The following is a 24,289-nucleotide window of genomic DNA, read 5'->3' as shown; positions in this document are numbered from 1 at the left end:
GAGGTCTCCAACCTATGACTGAGTTGTAGGTTTATTTAGAGGTGAAATAAAAATAGCGGAACCAGGATCATTTCCCCTTTTTCTTATTTCCTGAGGTAAAGGCGTTGAGCATTTAGAAACAAATATATCAATGATGTGAAAAGCTAGTTTTTGAAATCTGAATATAAAACAAGTTAAATGTCTTACCAAAGCACAATTCCATCACCAACAGCTTTGAATAGGTCATCAGTGTTTGGATTCATTGGTATAACATGTCTGCAATCAGGATCATTTTCCAAAGCTTTGTTTATCCAGTTAACAAAAGCATATTTTTCTTCCTCTAAAATTAAGTTAAATGACAAGAAATTAGTTCATTATCTGACTCCAAAGTCTAAAATAGTCATACGGTAGTGCTAAAAATTAGTGTCTCACAAACATGTGGTTATTCTCTTTGGAAAGTCAGATACCTGGACTCAACACAGTGGCTATTAGGAATCACAATATCAACTAAAAGAATAGAGGAGGTTAATTGGCCCGTAGAGAAATTAGTTACAAAAATCTTTTTAAGAAATCACATTTATATCACTGTAGAATCCCACTGTAATAAAGCCTATCATTGCATGGATTGTATCATGTCTCTTGTGAGCTAACAAAGCCATACAATAAACATGACTTCACGACAACTATCAGTCCCAAGCCCAAAAACATGTCACCAAAGATTTCTACTGAATTTTAAATTACGAGAATATATTTTCCAGAGCCCCTTCTTTACATGATAGCATCTTTCCTACTTAGTTCATTGTGTTAACCCAACACACATGAAACTAGTACCTGAGTAAGAATGCTGTGTTCCTTCGCTGGACAACTCTGAAGTTCCTCCCAGAGCACAAATCCCTTCTTTCCTGTTGATTGCTTTGCGGAAGGTTTTAGCAATATCACTGCTTTTTACCTCTTGGAAAATCTATTGATTAAAATAACTTTGTTCATCCACATGAATTTCAAATAAGGAACAACAAGAAGCACATTTATCTTCTTTTATATTTTGATCACATACAGTATTTTCCGTAGGTGATGAGTGTTAAAAAGAAAACTGGATTTGAGTTTTTGCAAGACTAACTAAGTACAAGACTACTACTACTACTACTAAAGATGAAGCACCAAAGCCAATTGCACACAATTGTCAAAAACACTAAGTGCTACATGCATTGAATCCACTTGAAGCCAAAACCTAGAGTGGTTCAAAGGCACAGGTAAATCTGTTAATTTTCTATGAAGAAGGATGACTATTCTTTTCTTGGTCAGAAAAAGCTGAAGGAATTCCCCTTCTTTTTTTTTTTTTTTTGGGTGCTAGGGATCGAACCCAGGGCCTTGTGCTTACAAGGCAAGCACTCTACCGACTGAGCTATCTCCCCAGCCCCAGATTCCCCCTTCTTTAACTACAATCTTTAGTGCAAAGAAAGATAAAAGTTTATTATTTATTTATTTTTGGTACTGGGAATTAAACCCAGGGACACTCTGCCACTGAGTCACTCACATCCCTAGTCCTATTTTTTATTTTGAGATAGGGTCTTACTAAGTTGTCCAGGCTATCCTTGAACTTGCAATTCTCCTGCCTCAGCCTTCCGAATCTCTGGGATGGCAGTGATAAAATTTATGACTCACCAAAATAAAAATTTGTGGCATAATGGGGAGCTCAGTAAGAGTTCATTCAACCAAAAGTTACAAAATAATAAGGGGAAAAACGTTTAAGTTGGCAGTAATAGATGACTATTGAGAATAGACATAAGAGACTTTTCAGTGATTGTCTTGTTTGGGTATTTATGAGTCTAGCTTTTCCTCAGTCAGAACTTGACTAATGAAGTTTATACATTCTAATTGTACAAAAGCAGGTTTCAATAAAGTAAATTTTACATCTTGGTGTAACCACTTGGTTGAATGAATAGACATTCTAAAGGTTCATATATTTCCAAAATACTGGAATTTGCCTAACCCCAAGTTTGTTTTTGGTCACTGCCAGTAAGAGGAACAAGATAATTTAAAAAATTGCTTAGTGGGGCTGGGGATATAGCTCAGTGGTAGCACAAGGGTTTAGCATGTAAGGCTCTGGGTATCTTGATCCCAGGTAGCACAAATAAAATTAAAATTAAAAATTAAATTACAAATTTAAAATGCTGTTTAGAAGCCCCATTTAAGAGGTTGTCTTTCCAGGGTGCCCCTTTTTGTAATTATTCCACCTAAGGAAAGTGACTTTTTGTAATTGGTAGAAAAGTTGCTGCATGTTTGCCAGTAGCCCTATTTACAAAGTCATCTTACCACCTTAAATTCTGACTTTCGTTGGCTCTAAAGACATAATTTTATTCAGGAAAACAGTTAACAAGCAATAAGCTTGACATAAATCAAGCTTACTCAATTCCCATAGCTGCAATTTTGTGCTACACCTATAATTTTAGAGGTGGTATTTTAGAATGGATATGTGTATGTGTCTATGTTTATATACGTATATACACATTAGCTACTCTAAATATTGCATACAATCAGTAAAATGGCCATTATACTGACTCTTGTGCTAAGTATCAACAATGTGGTACTTGAATCATGCACTCTAGGTAATTTGAAATTATTAAAATTTTTATTCATAATCTGATTAGTCCAGGTTTTGTTTTGTTTTTGTTTTTTGGTACTGGGGAAAGAACCTAGGGATGCTTGACCACTGAGCTACATTCCCAGTTCTTTTTTATTTTGAGACAGGGCCGCTCTGAGTTGCTTAGGGCTCCATTAAGTTTTTGAGGCTGGCTTTGAATTAGTGATCCTCCTGCCTCAGTTTCCCAAGTCACTGGGATTATAGGCATGCACCACTACACCAGGTCAATTTTAATTTCATTTTTTTAAATTTCCACTTCCAAATATTTTACAACAAAAGTTTTAACTGCAGTACAGTTTGATCCCACTGTTTTCTCTTTGATAAGAATGTACCTGGTCAGTGAAAAGACAATTATTTACTAGTCTACCTCATTCTGAACTGTACTTTGTTTAGTGAAACATTGTTGAGTAAGTTAAAATCTGACTGGTGTGTATTTCCTCATATCTGACATACTACAAATCACTCACTGCCATGACAAAAAAATGTTATTGTCTCATAGTGAGATATGAAAAATTGCTTTTCTTATTATGGGTGGGGTTGTTTCAATGAACATGATTTCAGCTGAAAGATAAATCCAAATTTCTATATGTCATGAAAAGTAGAATGATTCAAATGAGAACAAACAAAAAAAGAATGTCTCTATTGTACAATGTCCTAATGCTATTACTTTTCACAGCTCTCGTAAAACTCCTGATGATTGGGAATGACATACAAAATTGTAATTAAAGTTGTCAATTTTCAATTGTTTTATAAAAGTTACATGACCTTCACTTTCTTCCTTTTTTACCCTCCCTGCCTGACTGCCTTACCCCCCGCTTCTTGAACCCAGGGTCTCAGGCATGCTAAGTAAGTGTTCTACCAGGGGTCTATACCCCACTTTCCAAGTATTTTTATTTAGTCATTCATTCATTTATTTTGTGGTGCTGGGGATTGAACCCAGGGCCTCGTGCTTGCCTTGCAAGCACTCTACTAACTGAGCTATATCCCCAGCCCCCAAACATTTAAAAAAAAAATTTTAAACTATTTCAGTTAACTTCTAATTTTCAATTTTATAGTATTTCTGTTTCTTATATTAAAAGTTTTTTTAAATGGTAAGAGAACTGAAAATCTCTTTACTCCTTAAATTGACTCACTACATGAGAATTTGCATTTCCTTTCTACTTTAGTAAAGAGTGTGGAGTGATGATAAAATTATTTGAGTACAAGCTTTGGCTTAACAAAAATCTCAGAAATCAGAGATAGCACAAGGCTGACCACTGTGCTAGAGTGTTCTCAATGAATCTTTTCAAAGCTGCCATTGTGATCCTAATGAGTTCACTGTTTTGTGCTGTTTTCCCTCCATGAGTAAGGACCTGCTTTATCATCTGTAAACAAACTCCTGGTGTATTCTGCTCAAACAGCAGTATCTACTCTCATTCTATACATCTTTTTTAGACTCTTAAGTAGAATATTTGTTTCTTATTCCTTTTATAAGTTTCATCACCTTCCTCTCAAAGACCCTCAACAAACAGGTAACTTCTTTTGACCCCAAAGTTAACCTGGCACAGGCTTAGTGGCCAAACCAAAACAATCCAGGGTCATATGACTTAAGAAGGAAAGTTTTCAGAAAATATTGTCAAAAAAAGGAAAACAAAACAACAACAGAAAAAACAAAATTGGCTATCGACTAGCTTCCACTGTTTGGGGCTTGTTTCCAAAGCAGCAGGTTCGAATTTATTTTTTTAATTTGTTTTAGACTCTGCACTTGGAAAAGAATACTGTTTTTTTTCTTAAAAAACAAACAACATAATAATAGCAAGGCATGGTGGCATAGGCCTGTAGTCCCAGATGTCTGGGAAGTTGAGGCAGGAAGATCGCCTGAGCCCATGAGTTTGGGCCAGTATGGATAACATAGTGAGACACTGTCTCTAAATAAATAAATAAATAAATAAAATAGAAACAACCAACTCAACAACTATGTAGCACTTTACGAATATTAAGTTATTTAATCCTGTGAGGTCCATACTATTAGTAAAGGTTCTCAAAAAGGTGAACAACTTATTGTCATTATGCAAGAGCAAGTGTGTCATTGTGAAAATGAGAATTTAATACAGTCATCTCTGCTCAGAAAAATTATTGCCATACCAGCCTTTCACAATTAAAGGAAAAAAAGTTCTATTATCTTCTAAGTATAAAACCCCAGTAAATTTTTTTTTTTTTAATGTGGTGCTGAGGATTGAACCAAGAGCCTCGCATGTGCTAGGCAAGTGCTCTACCACAACCCCAGTCCTAGTAATTTAGTTTTGAAATGCTCAGAAGAAACAAAAGCAGATTATTAAATTTAATTTTCTCATTTAAAATTTACATATAATTTAGGGAGTCTTTTTCCACTGAATATATATTCTTTTTCAAAATATAAACTGATTTTGTTTGTAACCTGGTTTAAAATTAACACCCTTGTAGCTGCAATTCAAATCAAAAAACAAAAACCTAACATGCAAGAACATGTTTATTTCTTTTTCCTTAAGCTAATACCTGACAGGAATAACCTACTCCCTGTTTCTTGGATAACTAAGCTTTACTCATGTTTTGTTTGACAATTTGTAAGATGTTTTATCAATGACAGAGCAGATGGGAATAGACAGACATTTGGTTCAATGCTCATCTTTCAATACAGTCATGGTAGGACCATTCCGAAACTTTAGGCAGTTAACTTTACTGCCCTTCATACTTCAAGTTTCTTGAATAGCAGGGAGATGTTTGAAAAAGCCACTGGTTCTCTGGATAATGCTGGTCAAGTCACTTCCTTTTTCAGGAAGCAATGTTTGCTCGAATTTGAAGAATGAAGGAGTATAAACATCTCAATTCCTTTGAATTTGAAAATAATTTTAAACTAAAATGTTTTCATTACTATTTTGTTTTTTAAAAAAATCCCAGGTGTTACCAAAATTATTATGCCTGTCCTTTACCTTTTAAAAATATACCACTGTAATCTTACTTCATCACTTAAAAGTCACTAAAAATCATGTTGAAACTGTAATGTTTCAAAAACCACAGATTTAAAAATTTTCCCAAGATCATTTTTTTCTCATAGAAGCTTTCATAATTTTATCCTTAACATCACAAGCATAATACAAATCGTAATGATTTAAGCCTGTTCTTAGTAGATTAAAAACTTCTGAGCTGTAAATTGTGTCCAAAATAACTAACCATAGTTAATCACTGCTCTGAGGTGCTTTAAATTCACAATTAAACATGCAGTTACAAGGAGAGCAAGTTATACAGAAGGCATGCAAGTGCTCAAATTGCAAATCAATTGCAACTTACTATTGGACATAGAATTCAAAACAAAGGCTTTGGCCATAACTGGAGACAAAAATGGTGGGAGGAAATCAGTATTTCAAAAGAAAAATGGCAAGAACTATATCATTATAATTTTAACATGAGTCCACATTTTAAAAACAGCAATACCCCCACAAAATGCAGACAGCAGAGTAGGGTCATTACTTTGTCAATTTGCTCTTTGACCTCTGGAGTTAATTCTAATCAGAGAGAAAACATCAGAATTTCACTTGCCATAGTGAGCAATGGTAACTGATGGGAGTTTGTAATTTCAGCTGTCTTGGGGCAAAAATGATCCATGGAAAAGGAAGATAGAAGTGCCAAGAAGTTTGTGACAAATATTAGGCATTAACAACTAGTTTGCAGTATATTGAAAGGAATGCCTAATAAGATGTAGTCAAACTCAGCCTTTAAAAATAAATAAATCCATAAAATCTTAAGGGTATTCTTAATTGAAACAAGAAGCAATAGCTATTCTTTAAGGTATATCTCAAATAATTCTTCAATAAATCTAGACTGAAAATGGCATAAGTCTAGAAAATCTAAATCCCTATTGTTAGAAGCTAAAAGAGTCTGGCTTCAATAAAGAATCATACAGAGACTCTATAAGCCCTGGTGAGGGAACACCAACCTAAGTTCTTGGAGTTGGATGCGGAGAATCATGAGATCAACCCCTAACCTTGAGGGGCATATGATGATACTAGAGAAGAAAACAAAAATTTTACATGTCTCTTCCAATGACTAAAAAGATATGCTTCTAACTTTTAATTATCAAATGATCGCCCTAGAGAAAATGGTACAGTTAAATACCACTACCATAGGAGTTGAAAACATCTTTTTAATCAGAAAGTTCAACTCAGGAAGCTTCTAAGGCTGTGAGTCAGGGTGTATCATTAAAATTATGGAGCACACTGTTCACCACAGGAGAGAGAGAGAACACTTCAAGGATGTCATTTAGCACCTCGAAAGATGCCCTGTAATGATGCTCCAGTGAAGACTGTTCACATTCCACATTGAGCATTATGTTGTATCTTGGTTTTTGTCAGTGTTCTTCTCAATTCTTTTGTTAAGAGATTCTGGTTGCTGAAAGAACTAACTGAATTTAGAGGGCAGGATGACAGAAATGTTATTAGTTGTAAGACTACCACATGATATATTAAGCAACTTAATAGGACTTTTAAGATCTCACTGACAAAGCAACAATCATTACTTTTAATAATTGTGGATTTTCACATACTTACATAAACAAATTCATCAAAACTTATCTTCCCATCTTTATTCCTGTCACCATCCAGCATGAGTTTTTGAATAATTTCTCTCACTTTATATCCTGGCAATGGCATATTAGCTTCCTTGAAAAGCTCGTGAAGTTCATAGTCACAAATGAATCCATTGCTGTTGAGATCTGTGTGAAAGGGACGGGAAAGCAAAAAAAAAAAAAAAAAAAATTAGGAGAAATAAACTAAGTATTTTTCACTTTTTGACTTAGTTCATAAGCTTGTGTAACTGCCATATTTTCTAATTGCTTGTAACCTAAGGATGTTTGCTGTTTGAAAGACAGAAGCAAATTTAACAGAAAGAATAAGGTTTTACATCATATATCTTGTATTTTAAAATATATGAGAAGTTCTACTTTAAAAAAGTACCCCAATTTTAAGAAAGCATGGTTGGTTAATAATACTATTATTGAATCATAAAGCTAAGAGGACTTTAACAAAAACAATATATTTTACACCAACAAAACATTGTGATGGTATAAAACAATTTCTACTATAACTATTTAGGACTTTTACATTCCTATTTTTTCATTAGTTTAAAAAAAGTTTTATGGATTAGCGCTGATTCTCTCTCTCTCTTTTTTTTTTTTGGTACCTGTGATTAAACCAAGGGAAACTCCTGCATTAGTCTCCCAAACCACTGGGATTACAAGTGTGTGTCACTGCACCCGGCAGCACTGATTCTATTTTAAAGCATACCTGAAATGAAGCAAATACCTTCAGGGCCAATTTTTCAAGAGTTAATGTAAACATACATTAATCCAAGACAAACACAGAATTCATACAAATAAATTAAGTACTGAGTAAAGCAAATGTTCAATATGATTTGATAAATAAACTTTTTATTTTTGCGCTACTGCAGTTTTAACAGAATATGTATTGAAGTGCTCACTGAATGATTCTTATTCTGAAACTGTTAAAAAGGAGGGAAAAAAAACATGCACAATGATCAAAAGTTGGTTTATTGAAAAAGAGGGTTGGACTGCAGATGAAGTTCAGTGGTAGAGCACTTGCCTAGCATGCACTGGGCACTGGGTTCCATCCTCAACACTGAAGAAGAAAAAGAAAAAGAGGGCTAATGTCCTAAGGGTTATAATCACTTGAGTATATTTTTTAGTGAATAAATTTTGACTTTTACCTGTGGTATCGAATAAGTAAGTTAAATTGTAATAGGAATAACCTGAATAGAGAAATGATACAAGATGACCACAACACCAATTGAGGAAATGTATTGTGAATAGGTAATACATTACTTTACTAGGTACCGTTTTGAGACTGAGGATACCACTGTCAACAAAAGAAAATCTTGCACTCAATGAGCTCACATTCTAATGACAATTAATAAACAACATTTAACAGGTGATAGGACTACAAAATACTTCATATAGTAATACGCCAATATAAGTGCTATAAAATGAAATAAAGCAGGCTATCAGGGGTTAGACCAGGGGCTATTATTTTGGCCCTTAGGAGACATTCAGAAGTATCCAGAGACTTTTTTTTTTTTTTTTTGTAGTACTGAGATTGAATCCAGGGGTGTTCTACCACTGAGGTATACCTCAGTACTTTTTATGTTTATTTTGAGACAGGGTCTCGCTATGCTGTCCACGCTGGGCTCGAACTTGCAATCCACCTGCTGTCCACCCAGTTGTGGGATTACAGGTGTACAACCACAGCCCATGCTGGGCTGGAGATATTTTTGATTGCCACAACCTGGCATCCAGTGGACAGAGGCTAGAAATACTGCTAAACATGTTACAATGCACATTATCCCCCCCCACACACACACACAGCTATGCAACAAACAATTAGGAAACTCAAAATGTAAATAATAGGGCTGGGATGTAGCTCAGTAGTAGAGTACTTGCCTAAGTATGTTCGAGGTTCTGGGGTCAATTCCTGTGTCATCAAGTAAGCTTGGGTTAGAGTGACATTGGTGAGGGTGTGTGTATGCATTTAGACAGAATGATCCAGGAAGACTACTGTCATGAGGTTATATTTGAATACAGACTTGCAGGAGGTAAAGGAGCAAATCATGTGAATATCTGGGGGAAGAGAGCTCTGGGGTTGTAGCACAGTGGTAGAGTGCTTGCCTAGCATGTATGAGGCACTGTGTTTGATTCTCAGCACTGCATGTAAATAAAAGTGAATACTAAAATAAAGGTCCATTGACCAATTAAAAAAAAGAAAAAAAAAAAAGAAAAGAAAAAGTACGTCTGGTCATCTGGTGTATTTTGGGAACTGCAGAGATTCAGTATGCCTTGAACAGAGTGGGTAAGAGGGAAATCCAGAGATCAGCTTAGGAAGCAGGATTATGTAAATTCTTCTAGGCCATGGTACACATTTTAGATTTTTTTCTAAGCATAATTGTATTAGCCAACATTTGTCAATTATTTAAATATTAAATATGCTTTATGAAACCCTTTCACCAATACTTTGAATGTTGATGAATTATTTTATTTATTTATTTTTTGCAGTGCTGGAGATTGAACCTAGGGCCTCTTGCAGGCTAGACAAGCACTTTACCACTGAACTATATCCCAAGCCCAAAGGCTGATGAAATTCTATCTTTAGTTTTTTTTTTTTTTGATACTGGGGATTGAACCCAGAGGCACTGAACCACTGAGCCACATCCCCTGCCCTTTTTATATTTTATTTAGAGACAGTGTCTTGCTAAGTTGCTAAGGCTGACTTTGAACTTTTGATCTTCCTGCCTCAGCCTCCTGAGCTGCTGGGATTACAGGTGTGTGTTATCACACCTGGCTATCTTTAGTTTTAATGCAATATGTTTCTAGAGTCAAATATGTGTGTGTGTGTGTATGTGTATATATATATGTGTATATATATATATATATATATATATATATTTTTTTTTTTTTTTTTTTTGTCAGTGCTGGGAATGAACCCGGGGCCTCATATATGGGAAGCGAGAGCTCCACTACTGAGCGATACCTATCCAAGCTCTTAGAGTCAAATATTCTTAAAACACCAATTACTACATTTAAAAATCTATTGGGCTGGGGTTGTGGTTCAGTGGTAGAGCACTTGCCTAGCATGTGTGAGGCACTGGGTTTGATTCTCAGCACCGCATATAAATAAATAAGTAAAATAAAGGTCCATCAACAACTTAAAAAAATAAGAAAATTTAAAAAAATTAAAAAATAAAAATATATCAATGAAAATATCTGGGGCTGGAGATGTAGCTCAGTGGTAGAGTACTTGCCTGGCACATGTGAGGCACTGGGTTCCATCCTCAGAAGCATATAAAAATAAATGAATAAATAAAAGTACTGTGTCCATCTATAATTGAAAAAAATTTAAAAAAGAAAATATCTGTACTATAAAAACAGCATTCATACACTACTCAACACTTGAAAAAATCACTTATACTTCCTTCAAGGTAAAGCACTTAATCTCTCTAGGGCTTACCTTCACTTTCTTTGCTTTGAATTTATAAAAAGTCATGTATCAAAGTCTTCACTTCTACATATAAACTGTTTATATTTAGAAATCAAACTGGCAACAACAAATGCAGTTGCTAAAAAGAAGGAAGCAACCCACATGGCACTGTGGCAGAATTTGAGCAACTCTCCACATATCAAAGTATTGAGTTTAAACACACCTGCTCCCATGTATATACCAATCTGTTTCCCCATTTTCTTTATAAAATTAACATGGAGTTCAGTAATAGGGACTAAGTGCGACATAGTAAAAGGTATACAGCATAGTGAAGGACACACAATGGAATCTAATTTCAATTTGGCTACTAATTTGCACAAGTTTCCTCCCCAGGTCTTAGTACTCTTATCTGTTAAAGGAGCGACTTGGATCAAACAATCACTAAAGTCCCTTTGGGCTCTATTCCACTGATTCCAAATCAGAATACACAGGATTTCACAACCTCCTCCCCCCACATACATAACTTTGAAAATAAGAGATAGAATAATAATGCATGTTAAAAACAGATATAGAGTAATTAACATTCTGATTGTGACTATACCTGAGTACCTGAATACAACCTTTCATTTTTCATTTTATAATATCTTTATTAAAATTTTGTCCACTTTAATAGTCCCTTACCCCACAGTACTAGGGATTGAGCCCAGAGGCACTTTACCATTGAGTCGTATCTCCAGTCCTTTTTTAATATTTTATTTTGAGACAGGGTCTTGCTAAATTGCCAAGGCTGGCCTCGAACTTGTGCTCCTGCCTCAGCCTAAGTTACGAGTCACTGGGATTACAGGTGTGTGCCACCATGTCTAGCTCTTAAATGGCTTTTGATAGAATTTTTCAAAATGTATTTTCCTTTTCTTTGACTTCTGAAATGGCATATCTGAGCATAATTCAAATCTTTTGTTATTGATTCTAGTTTAGATCTAGCAAATAATAGGTACTTGATCATTGTTCCTTTGGTATTCTTAAAGTAGAACATAGAGAGAGAGATTTTAAGCTAAATATTAGAAAACTGCTATGAATTCGAAGTTACATGAAACTGACCAAGGCCCTGAGAGTCTGACGGTTTATTTCTATTAGGTGGAAATAGAGGTTTGGGTAAAAAGGAGAACTACTGTTTGTATGAACACTCTCTGGAATAACCTCTGTTGAGCATTAATTATAAGACAGCTCACTGATGTGATTAAAAGATGCCAGGAAGTAACCACCCAAAATGTAACTAACGTAAAATAACCACATGTGGAAACTCCATTTCAAAGTAAGGGTAGTAATAATAGATGCTTTTAGTAAGGGACAAGAAAACTTAAAAGGGGGTTGCAAGAATAATTTGTTATTACATGACAATCTTCCTTATTAGGTTGTATATCTCTTAATAAAGATTCTCTTAAATCTTTTTTAAATCTCCTGCCACAATACATAGCACAGTGGCTTGCATATAGTAAGCAACGGGAAAAACTGTTTGTAGAATCCAGTGATTCTCGGGCATGAAGCAGAGAAAGAATGCTGTAATCCTAGATGAGCATTTTAAAAACAAAATGAAACTACAATGACAAAAATACTGAAATAGCACTAGAAAGCCTGAATGGCAATTCATCAGGAAACCAAAACTTGACAGAAATATCCCTTAAATAACATTCAATCTCATTCTCTTTGTTCTAATCCTGTCCCCACCCAGAGGCCTTCAGATCTGTAATTTGGTTTCCTAAGTGAACACACCCACTAACGAGGGCCCAAGTAGATGAGCAGCATTGGCTGTCAGGTTAGGTCTCTTTCCAAATGTGGAAACCTGGCCTGGCTTTAGTAAGAAATACCATTAGCCAGGTGTGGTGGTCATGCCTATAGTCCTAGCAAATGGTGAGGCTGAGGCAGGAGGATGGATGGAATCTCTGGGTTCAAAGCCAGCCTGTGCAACATAGCAAGACCCTCTCATCTCAAAAGAAAAGAAGTACCACGTGCACTTGTTTTGCTTGAGTCACCCTCCAGGGCACACTGAGTACCTATTCTCTTGCAGGCACCACACTGGACACCAAGGATACAGAATCAGACAGAACCCCTAGGTTACTTGAAACAATGACTTCCAAATCCATATAAAAAGTCTGGCTCACTTGGGAGATCTTTATGTTTTCTGAGATGAGAACATGTGTCATCTTTTGAAAGTTCTCCCTACTCTGCTATTTTCCTATATTTTATCAGCAGATGGTAATCCAGCTTCTATCGCCTCCTGCGATCAAATGCATTTTGGTGTTAGTACCAGCAAATTATATCAAGCCTTTCTCAGAGCTCCTAAATCATATATTTTGAAGAAAATAATTTCAATTTCAATAAGAAAGCAGAGGGAGCCTAAAACCGTGGCTAGCAATTAATTTTACAAAATCTCCCAGCTGGTAAAGTACTTGAAAGACAAAACAGCATGCAATTATTTTTAGACTTTTATGCTAATTTTATTTCCAATCCCCAAACAAAAACAAAAACACATTTTTAAAGCAGTATCAGGAATCTAATGAGCTTTGGGAAGCCAGAAAATGAGGTAGCATAATGGCATTTAGAAAGCATCCATCTCATCAGTGATATTATTAACCAGGAGCTCAAAACCATGATGGCGAATTTTTCCTATTTTGAGTTTTGACATAAACACAAAAATTTAATAATAAATGGACCCAGAAAATACAGATCTGGATTGAAAGCAGTTTTACCCACTGGAAACTAAAATCACAACCACCAGGCATGATGGCAGCCTTTTATATTCTCGTTAAAGCTGCTGATATTCTGGACCCCCCTTTTGATTCATTTGCCACTTCTTATAACTGTACATTGCCATAGGGTGGAAAAGGCTGTGTGTTAGACTTATTTCAGCATTACATTTTCAACCAGCTAATAAAGTAGATATGAATTATCATACAGCCTATATTATCTACAGCAGTCTCAACATTTCTGCCAACACAGGTCTCAACTTTTTGGTTTAGAAAACATGGCTAATATGGGTAGACAGTAAACAGCAGGAACAAAGAAATACCACCTAACCACTTAACAAAGTTCTGGCAGAAAATAAAGAGCTCACTTTTAATAAACTGACTTTAAAAACACAAAACAACCCCAGTATACTTAAAGAAATATTATCCTTAAGAGGCTCTCAACACTGTACAGACAGGCCCATCTTTCATCTTGGCTACTGAGTTTATCAAAAAAGAATCAACTATATTTGTTACAAGGAATTCTCTTTTTCTCAAATGACACATGTAGGTTTGCATCTGCATTTTGTTTTAAAGGAAATCTCATTATTCTCCTTTAGCAAGTATTATTTTAAATGCCAGTTACCTCCCCCGATACCCCCCCTCCAAGTAACCTCAAAGTAAATAAACTTATTATACAGCCATGTTCCTGCAGAAGTTTGAATCACACCAAGAATGCATATCCTTAAAAGGAAATGTTTTCCCTCCCCTTGCATCCTGTTATTTAAGCTATTTTAAGTACTTGTCTGGAGAAAGCTGAGCCAGAATTCAAGTGGTTTTGATTTTAGCTGCTGTTTTACACTGCCTTGCCCAGGTGGTACGTTCTGCAATCTATCACTTCAAATGCATCTTTTGCGGTGCTACTTTGTCTTATAAATCCAACAGCAAGGAAGATGAGGGTGTGTATGTGTGCATGTGTATGTTGCTTTAACCATCCTTGAAGCTGTCTAAATCTGGTGTCGTTCTTTTATAAAGAGGTCGAATATTGTGTGCCCTCATCTGCAACACACATGTGGCCTCTTTATTAACCCACTCGGGACAGTGCTCGTTAAGACTTAAAGATGAAAATCAATCAAGTGCAGATGTATATTAATTCCAAAAAGTTAGGTTTCAAAGTTCAATTTAATACATGAAATGATACAACATACAAAAAAATAAATAAAATTTCAATGACTTTAAGAAAGTTCCATTTAGTCTGACCAAAGTAGTCTACAAATTTTTAGCAAAAAAATGACAATAGGAATCTAAATGTTGAATAATGAATTTGCACATGCATAAACACAATCTTGAATGTCCATGGAAGTTCACAGAATATTGATTTAAAAGACTTGGCCAAAAGACTTGTATGGAAGAATTTAGATTATATTCCATCCTAAGATCTAAGCAGTTAAGTCAAACTTTCATTAGGCATTAAAACTTTGGAAAAGGCAGCTGCTAAATATCTCCAGATGTTTAGCTAAAAACGGGGTTGGCCTTTCACAGTTTATACCTTTTGAGGTAGCTCACTCCAACAAATATAAGAGGTTTAATGAGTCCCAGCTAAGGGTAGATGAGAGCCTGCTACATTAGAGTTTAATAGTGGATCCCCAAAAGTACAGCTGAAGAATGGGCAAGTTTAGAGGGCCAAGACCAGGCAATCAAAAATGTTATCAGCCAGGTGTGGTGGCACAGTCCAGTAATCCCAGCTAATAGGGAGGCTGAGGCAAGAGGATTCCAAGTTTGAGGGCAGCCTCTGCAATTTAGCAAGAGTCTGCTTCAAAATAAAAAGTAAAAAATGTCTGGGAATGTAGTTCAGTGGTAGAGCACCTCTAAGTTCAATCTTCAATACCACCAAAAGAAAAAAAAATCGTTTATCAATCATTTTCTACAAATATTCTAGCAGTATGGCCATTATTTTTTACCTGCTGCCTGTCTCCTACTTTAAAAATACCTACACAGGTAGGTATTTTGGGGGTATGGTTCAGTGGGAGAGTTCTTATCTAGCATGTGCAAGGTCCTGGGTTCAATCTCTGGTACCACCAAAAAATAAAAAATAAAAATACCTACACACACACTGACTGTTGTCCCATATGTGTATACTCCTATCTTTTACACAATCAATGCATGGTTTTTGAACTATGCCAATGTATCCACTTCTAATATTCCATAGATAATTAACCAGATGGAACAGTGAAATAGCATAGGTTGGTTTATTTATTTATTCTTTAAGGCATAATTAAACAAATGTGCACTTGTATAGTTTTATTCAGTACTAAAAGCAAATTTGACTAAACCACCATGTTTTTTTGTGGCATCATCCTGATGTGGTTTTTATATACTAGAGAATATCAAATAATTGGAAACAACTCAACTTCCTGGGATGAGAGAAATCTGGTCTGGCTAGAATTACCACAACCAAAAGTTTCTGGCTTAGTTTGGTGGGCAACCTCAAAGGAATACACCCACACTATTCCCCATTATTTTTGTATTTCAAAAGTGCTGAATTTTATGTTTCAAAAAAGTCAGTAAAGTGTTTAGGAGAGAGAAAAAAGGCCAGATTTAAAAGGAAGTGTTTGCAGACTAAAGCAAAACTAAAAAGATTTATGTCACCTTTATTTGTCTTTGGGGCAAGTAATAATCCAAATGACCACATTTTCATAGCACGATTAAAGTCAGACAGTAAAAGACATTTTCTAGCTGGTGAAATACTTCCTAAGTGTTCTGAAAAGGTTTATTTATTCCTCTAGAAAGAATTATGAAGGATAGCAATATTTAAACTAAAACAGAAATATTATGAAGTAGGAAAAAATGAGAGCTAAGGTTTCTGCTATCCCAGTGGGAAGTACTAGAAATAGTTGTTGAGAAAATTAAAATAATTACATAAGATTGGAGTTTGAAACTAAGCAGGTGCAGAAAATGAGTGAAAAGGAGAACTTTAAATCCTAATACTCAATTTATTGCTAGTAAAGAGTTTCAAAGCACTATTAATTGATTGAACAAAACCTGTGATTAGTGGTAATTACAGAGATTTTCTCCATACACTATGATTTTGCTGAATTTCTAAGGAGATAATCAAGACCATTATTGTTAATAGATGGGGAAAATCATATAATGATTTCCATATTTTGTCACAATTGAACTGAGACAATGTAGTACTCCCTACTCCCCCTCGCTCCACTAGGAAACAATCGTCCTTGACAAGAAAGTAAGTTATAGAGACTGTTTCAAAAATAAAGCTTCCCTGAATGAAAAAAGAAATTTCTACCTTTAACAATTGCCTGAGGGCTCTGGAATTAATGACAACTAAAAACTATAAAGATTTTTAGGGAAATTAAAAAAAAATCAGATGGGCTTTTAATGAGTTTCTAAAGGACAGACTATACACAAGCCTTTATTATACTGAAAAAAGATATAAATTTTATGTTTTACAGTGTAATGGTCAAAACCTTTAATAAAAATTCCACTATAATGAAAATCTTCATAATAAAGACCCTTTGAATACATAGTTGATATTGACAAAATCCCAGTACATCAAAAGACTGTACAGTACCTTGGGATTTAATCAATTAAATATTTATTGAGAATCTAATGTATTCAGCACTGTGCTAGATACCAAGAGAAGAATACAAGAGAGTACTTTTCAGAACAGGCAGAAAGTTTGGACTTCAAAATTCTTATTTCTAGCATATGTTAGTTAAGAGTCTGCATATAGGAATGTATGCCTGGTAGGGAATAAGAATTGCAGTCTAATCCCTTGCCTTTGAGAAACTATTTGCCTACCCTAAATTCTGCTTAATAGTTTCATAAAGATCTTTTTTTTTTTTTTGTAATCAAACCTCTAATTGATCTCTCACTACCATTTAAGCCTATTTCCTCCATGGAGATAACTGGTCAACCCTCTTTATATCATTATGCCCTTAAGGGGCAATTAAGTTCTTTTACTGATGAAAGTATTCCAATCCCATCCGGTAAATAACATCTGAGTTAGCTTTAAGAAACACTGTATACAAAATATTTCCTCAATGTTGCATCTGAGGACAAGACCTATATTCAGCCTAAAAAATTATCTCAGTAGGTCAGGCACTGGAGATTAAACAATTACAACTCTACTAAAGTACATGTATCTACCCCAAGATTATTTTCATAATGAAACAAATTAAGCTACCCCAACACCAAAAGATTAATATAAATCAAACAGGAGGTACACAGGAAATGCATTCCTAAAACAATTATGATAAGATTATTTGGAAAGAATAATGACATAGAAAAAAGGGAGCGAGGAGAGGACCCATCTTGTAGCCAAGAACTCATTTGCTGTTTTTCATAATCAGACTAATACCAGAGTAGGTAGTACTCTTCTTATAATAAGTGGTATCTATATGGCAAGTTGATTTACTCTTTTTTTTTTTAACGTGTACACACAAAATTGAGTTAGATTCAGGACCACTGATGTTTTTCTAATTAGAATTCTGATAGAATTATGAATATTCACTCTGGCTGGGGGTTATTATTCTTCCCAGTACATGCTGTTACAATTAAATGACTTTATAGAAAAAGTCAATGATAAATATATGGGAAGAGAAATATATTCCATAGAGATGTATTCTCCCTTTTCATTAATGGGATTTTCTGCACATGTCTAAGAGTAAATTCTGATTTAAATTAAAAAATCATTATGATCTAACTTTATACTCCTTAGACTAGATGACACCAAACAGTGATAGCCCACCTCTCTATAAGTACATGTTGACTCATGAGGGTATATATACATATCAATAGTTCTTACACTGTTTTCTTTTTATCTTCCACAGACTTGACCCAAACATTGAAATTTGGAATGTAAATATTGTATAATTCTTCCATAGCTGCTCAACTGGAAGACATGTTATATGATTTTAAAAACCAATGGCATGCTATGCCTCCCCATCTTAGATTTTACACACACACACACACACACACACACACACACACACACAATGTGCAGCAATGCTGGACATGCTGAGCAAATACACACACACACACACACACATGCACAGCAATGCTGGACATGCTGAGCAAATGCTCTACCACTGAGCTACACCCCCAGCCCTGATGCTCTAATTCAATGAAAAGTAGAACAATCTACATTATGCAAAGACATGGAAGATCCAAGAAAAAGCCAGTAAGGCCAAGGTAATTAGGGAAGGGTAAAAATACCATTTAATACTTTCAAGGGTCACACATGCTTTAAGAATGTGGTGCAAGAGCCTGGTGTAGTGGAGCACAACTGTAATCCCAGTAACAGTGGAGGCTGAGGCAGGAGGGTCGAAAGTTTGGGGTCAGCCTCAGCAACTTTGTGAGACCCAGTCTCAAAATAAAAATAAAAAGGACTGGGGATATAGCTCAGTGGTACAGCAGCCCTGGATTTCACCCTGTCTACAGAAGCAAAAAACCAAAGAATACGGTGAAAAATCCAAACTCTCTCCTCAGGAAAACATGATACCCAAAAATACAATGACAATGTGTATCATAAAAATGTCAGGAGCCCCAGCAGCCTCCATTTAATGATAGGGCTCAAAAATCACTGACCTTATAATATACTAGGTATAGTTTAAAATAATACATTTTTAAGTGCAGTTTTCAAAAGTTTATCTACCTGTTTTAACTATCTTGCTCTAAGCTTTAGAATTAACCATTCATTTAATTTTTAGAGAAATAATTTTGACTGAGATCAAAGAAAAACTGCTTACCTATAGATATACTATAAAAAATACTCACCAACTTTTGCAAATGCCTCTTTGAGTTCATCAAGTTCATCTTTGGAAATCTGAGTGGTAGCCATCTCATCCATTTAAAGATCTAAAGAGGAACCAAAAAGGTTTCAGACTTTAAGAGTTTATGATGAATATACTATAAGCATTCTTGATAAATTCTCATTTAAAGGATAATCTAAAGAGAACTGCAAACTACTAAACAATATCTATATTACCACATCTGTAGCTATAATCATAAAAAGAAAACAAACTAATGAAGTCTTCATTTACCAAAAACTATTCAGAAAAAAATTCTGAATCTTCCTCCCCCCCTACCCCCTTGTAGTGCTAGGGATCAAACCCAGGGCCTGGTTCACACTGGGCAAGAGCTGTATGACTGAGCTACACACCCAGCCCAGAATCTTCCATTTAAGGACAAAAGTTTAAACTACATTCAAAGACTGTAAGAAAGGGCCAAGGTACCCAGCAACAGGAAATAGATACATAATAGAAATTCTTGGTTATAAGTGCCAAAGCCTAAGGTCAAAATCATTTGACCAATGATTCATATAAAATATCACTTTTCCATTTAGGCCACTTTCACATCCATTCACTGAAAACACTAATTTTCAAATAGCATACTGACACCTATCAATCACTCCCATTAAAGGAGGGATCAAGAGGAATAAATTAAAACAAATATTTTTGGTTTTGATATAGAAATCACACAAGTATGTAGCAATACACATTTTTTTTGTACTGGGGATTGAACCCAGGGGTGCTCTACCACTGAACTGTATCCCCAGTTCTTTTTATTTTGAGACAAATTCTTCCTAAGTTGCTGAAGCTGGCCTCAAACTTGTGATCCTCCTACCTCAGCCTCCAGAATAGAATCCCACCATGCCCAGCTCATATTTTTAAGTTTCCCAGGAAAAAATTATAGAAATAATTAATATCCTTGATTCTACACCCTGATATAAAATATTTATAATCTGAACCTTTACAGAAAAGCTTTGCTAAACCCTATAATAGACAGATGGTCTATATTATAATGGATAATCTCCAAATACAAACCTATCAACAATTTTGAACAAAGGAAAAAGAAAATAGTTACATGTTGCCCTACTTTTTGTGCTTTGGGTCCCCCCTTTCTGTTTAAATTTTTTTCTGCAATACTGGGGATTGAATCCATGAGGGCCTCACACGTGTTAGGGAAGAATTGAGCTACATCTGCAACCCCTTTTAAAATTTTTTATTTTGAGAAAGGGTTTCCCTAAAGTTGCCCAGGCTGGCCTTGAACTTGTGATCCTCCTGTCTGGCTAGCAATTAGGTTTTCAATACAAAATTACTACCCATGTCCATGAATCATATGCAGAATAATGGCACAGAAAGTTTGAAAAGTGAGAAAATCTGAAACTCATGGCTTGTTCGTTCCAGCTTAGGAATTTGAGACAGGAATAATTTGAAATATGTGAGAAGACAGATATGGTGGCACATGCCTGTAAACCCAGCATGTAGGGAGGCTGAGACAGTAGGATCTTAAGTTTGAGACCAGCCTTACCAACTTAGAAAGACCCTGTCTCAAAATAAAAAAATTAAAAAAGGTTTGGTGATGAAGCAAAAAAATTAAAAAAGGTCTGGTGATGTAGCTCAGTGGTAAAGCACCCCTAGGTTCAATCCTCAGTATCAAAAGACTACATTTGGCCAATTTGTTTTGAATGGGGAGGGAATTCCTTCAGCAGAGAGTGGAGGATGAAGGGGCTGCAAACTCCCTCCCACCCTGACAAAGTAGATGAGGGTGGAGATTACGTACTTAGGCCTAACTACAGGCTAACTAAACCCTACATATGTACATTTCCTGGCCTTTTGTCACTTTCCTGACTTTGCCAATTTCCAGGGATTTCCAAGATGGAACCTTTAAACAATTAAGTTTCTCCCATCTACATTCCTTTGAGTAAAACCTGTTTTCCTACCAATGTGACTCTGAATAATTCTGGAGCATTGAGCACTTTGGCCTAGACGCTTTCCTCTCCAGTGATATAGGAACGACAAAAATGAATGAATGAATGGGTAAAGTAAGTAAAAAAAAAAAAAAGCCCCAAACAATGAAAAATACCACACACAGTTATCACTCTCATACTCCTGTAACATTTTTGTATAAAAGAGAAAATTAGAAAAGATGTGTCTGAATGTAACCACCCTGACTCTCCATCCTTATTCTAGCTGACTAGGAAATTTGACTAAATCTCTCCCATTTCTCCCCTCCATAGGCAGCAGGGCTGAATAGGGTAGAAATCTCTTTTCTCCCCTCTTCACATCCCCCCAACATGCTTCCTACCCCTACTTTTGTCCTCATGCCATATTTTAAACATCTGTGAATATGCCTAGTTCCTGCCCTTGAGGAATTTACAATCTGGGGAGACAAACATGTAAATAATTACAGTACAACACAAAGTGAATTAGCGTCTACAATAAAAGGTACAAATATCCGTTTTTTAGAGGGGAAAAAACTCTGGATACTTTAAGGATTATTAATTCCTTCATAGGAGACCAGGAAGGTAGTTCTTTTGTTGTTCTTACAAAATTAGGAAATGCTTAAATCTCATAAAAATTATTTTACAGCCTCAGTTTATTCCAAAAAATTTATTCCAATGCAACACATACATATATAAATATAATATACTTTTAAGTTTTCTAACTTCTTATTTTTTTCTAATTGACTTAATAAAAGCCTAAAGTGATATGTGTCCATGAACAAGTTTCTTTAATCCCTCTGAGCCTCAGTTTCTTCATTTGGGAATAGCAATAGTGTTTCCCCAGAGCCCTTGTGAAGATTAAAGATGGCACATATGAAGGCATACTGTAAACTATAAAATCTTAGCAACTTCAAATCCTTAATGAAAGAAAATGGCAAATAAATAACTGCATAAATAATGTGAGAGGCTACATATTAGGCATTAGTGCTACTAAAAGCCTTTTAAATAGGATACATGAAAAGTTATCTCATCTCCCCTATAATTATTGACTACAGAGTATAATAGGTCTCCCGCATATATAAAAATTATAAGCCTTTAGTTAAAGTAATTTAAGGATGGGCCTACAGAAAACCTGTCAGCCACTTTTTACCCATGACTCAATTTGGCTCCTTCATAAGGTCAGTTTCTAAACACAACCTCAAGAGTAGAAAAGTGATACATTTAAAAAAAAAAAACTAAGCTAATTTTAATTTAAATATTTTCAAAACAATTCACACTTGATAATATTGTCACATTCCTCCTAATCTGCATTTTTCATGAGCAATGCAAAATAAAAGATAGAGGTAAAAAAATAAATAGTACTTGCTGAATATAAGTTTAACCCCCATTTCACAATATGTGATTGAAAGGCAAAAGGAAAGCCTAACTTTGAAATATTTCCTTCTCAGTCTGTCTTCCCACAAAAGTGAACTTTATTTACATGACAGGAGAAAGAGAAAACTGATATTCAAAGAAAGAAAAATATATTTTCCCTTCATTTCCACTGAGCAAATGAAATGCTAAGCAAAAATAAAATCTCCCAGGGTCTCTAAATTTTTCTGAATTTTCCCACCCACAAACCATTTTGATCTGTCCCCAATCCTGTTTTTTTCCTAGCTCTAATGCCTACCTTCTCTGTATAAGGAAAGAAGCAAGGGGGAAAAAAGCGAGCTCTCTCTCCCTAAACCTCTGAGACACAGGAAAACAGATTTTCAACTAAGGGAATAAAACAGAAGCAAACAAAACCTTGTTTGTTTGTTTTTTTCATAAAAGGATATGGTGTACAACTGGGTATGAATTCAGGGCGTCACCCTTAGAAGAATCTTATGCCTATGAAGTCATCCCTAATTACAGCGTTTGACTAACAATACAGCAATTATGAAACCACTCCACTGGCTCATTTAACTATACATAAACCCTGAACACAAATCTTTACTGAGAAAGGTGTACCTACAACTACCTGAAACTATTACTCAAATTCTGAAAGGTATTTGAGGAAGAGGAGGGGTGCCTGTTTTCATTTCCTAAGGCACTAACCTTAAGCAGCTCACTGAATAATCTACTTACTAGTGTACTGCCATTCAGTCCCAAGTCAGAGTCAGGAGGAAGGGTGTACACATTGAGACACTGGTCTGTGGAAAATCAACTTTATCAGCTTTACATTTTTTTCTTCTTGAAATTGAAAGGCAACTAAAGGATAAAAATGGGATGTGGCTTGGTGGGTACAGTGCTGGCCTAGTACGTGCGAGGCCCTGGGTTCTAAAAAAGTGGGATACCTGCCATAGACTTTATCCTAGTCACTAGTATTGCTAGGTAAATAGTATTGGGAAAGAGAAGCTTGATTACTGAAATTAGAGATTGGGTAACACAAAGTTCAGATCATGAAGCAATAAAGGGTGAATGAAACATGGAAGAATACATTAGTTCACTATTAAGAGGGGGGCGGGATAACCCAACAAGGTAGCCACCATTACGTGTGAACAATTCAAGAATGGGCAACAAAAAAGGGACATGATTTGTTACCTTCCACCATCCAAAATAGGCACTGCTTTTGCAACACCCACACTTCACATACCTACCTGTACCCACAGAAAGTGCTGCCCTGCCGCCTCTCAAGTAAGCTAAGTCAGTAGCACTAGTTTCCAGGTTAGGTGGGTCTGCAACATTCTGTGGGCTAAAGCTCACCTACTCTTACTACAATTATTCAAGCTCTTCGTGTTATGTTTCTTAATGACTTTAGAGGATTTCAACTTGAATGTCTAGCACATCTACCCACTTCTTCATCTACGTTCATCAAGCCTTCATTGAAGGTTAAATATGGACTAGGCATTGTGTTGGGTGCTACAGATATAGCTGGTTAGGACCCCAAATCCCCTTTTATGTGGAAGAGCTTACTGTCTAGTAGGGGAAACAGATGGAAAAACAACTCATCTTATTAGTGCTTATCAAAGTCACGTGTAACTGAGTGGTGGTTGCCAGGGAATGTTTGCTTAGAAGATGAGTTTTGAACTTTGAGAGCACAGGGAAGAATTTCTCAGATAGATATCACTGATGTGAAGGTATTCTAGGCACAGAAACAGAAAGAGAAGATGATATCTGGAGCTGCAGAAAGATGGGGTGGCTGGGGTTTTGTGCCTAAGGTTAGTGGCAGGCATAATTACAG

The 24,289-nt window shown here is 35.6% G+C and overlaps 1 protein-coding gene across 3 annotated transcripts in view; it reads right to left on the bottom strand.

The window, feature by feature from the left end:
• Positions 1-24,289, bottom strand: part of Pls3 (plastin 3) — an 82,134-nt gene that overhangs the window by 20,903 nt on the left and 36,942 nt on the right. For all 3 annotated transcript variants that reach the window (XM_047536754.1, XM_047536756.1, XM_047536755.1), the window contains exons 2-5: positions 19,137-19,217; positions 7,183-7,346; positions 811-940; positions 187-319 (exon numbers count right to left, since the gene is read on the bottom strand). In XM_047536754.1, coding sequence (XP_047392710.1) covers positions 187-319; positions 811-940; positions 7,183-7,346; positions 19,137-19,209 — 500 coding nt within the window. In that variant the 5' untranslated portion in view covers positions 19,210-19,217. The remainder of the gene's footprint in view (positions 1-186; positions 320-810; positions 941-7,182; positions 7,347-19,136; positions 19,218-24,289) is intronic.

The sequence above is a fragment of the Sciurus carolinensis genome, chromosome X (genome assembly GCF_902686445.1).
Source record: "Sciurus carolinensis chromosome X, mSciCar1.2, whole genome shotgun sequence".
Classification (NCBI taxonomy): domain Eukaryota; kingdom Metazoa; phylum Chordata; class Mammalia; order Rodentia; family Sciuridae; genus Sciurus; species Sciurus carolinensis.
Note: the sequence above shows the minus strand (reverse complement) of the source record. Positions and strands in the feature narration are given on the sequence as shown.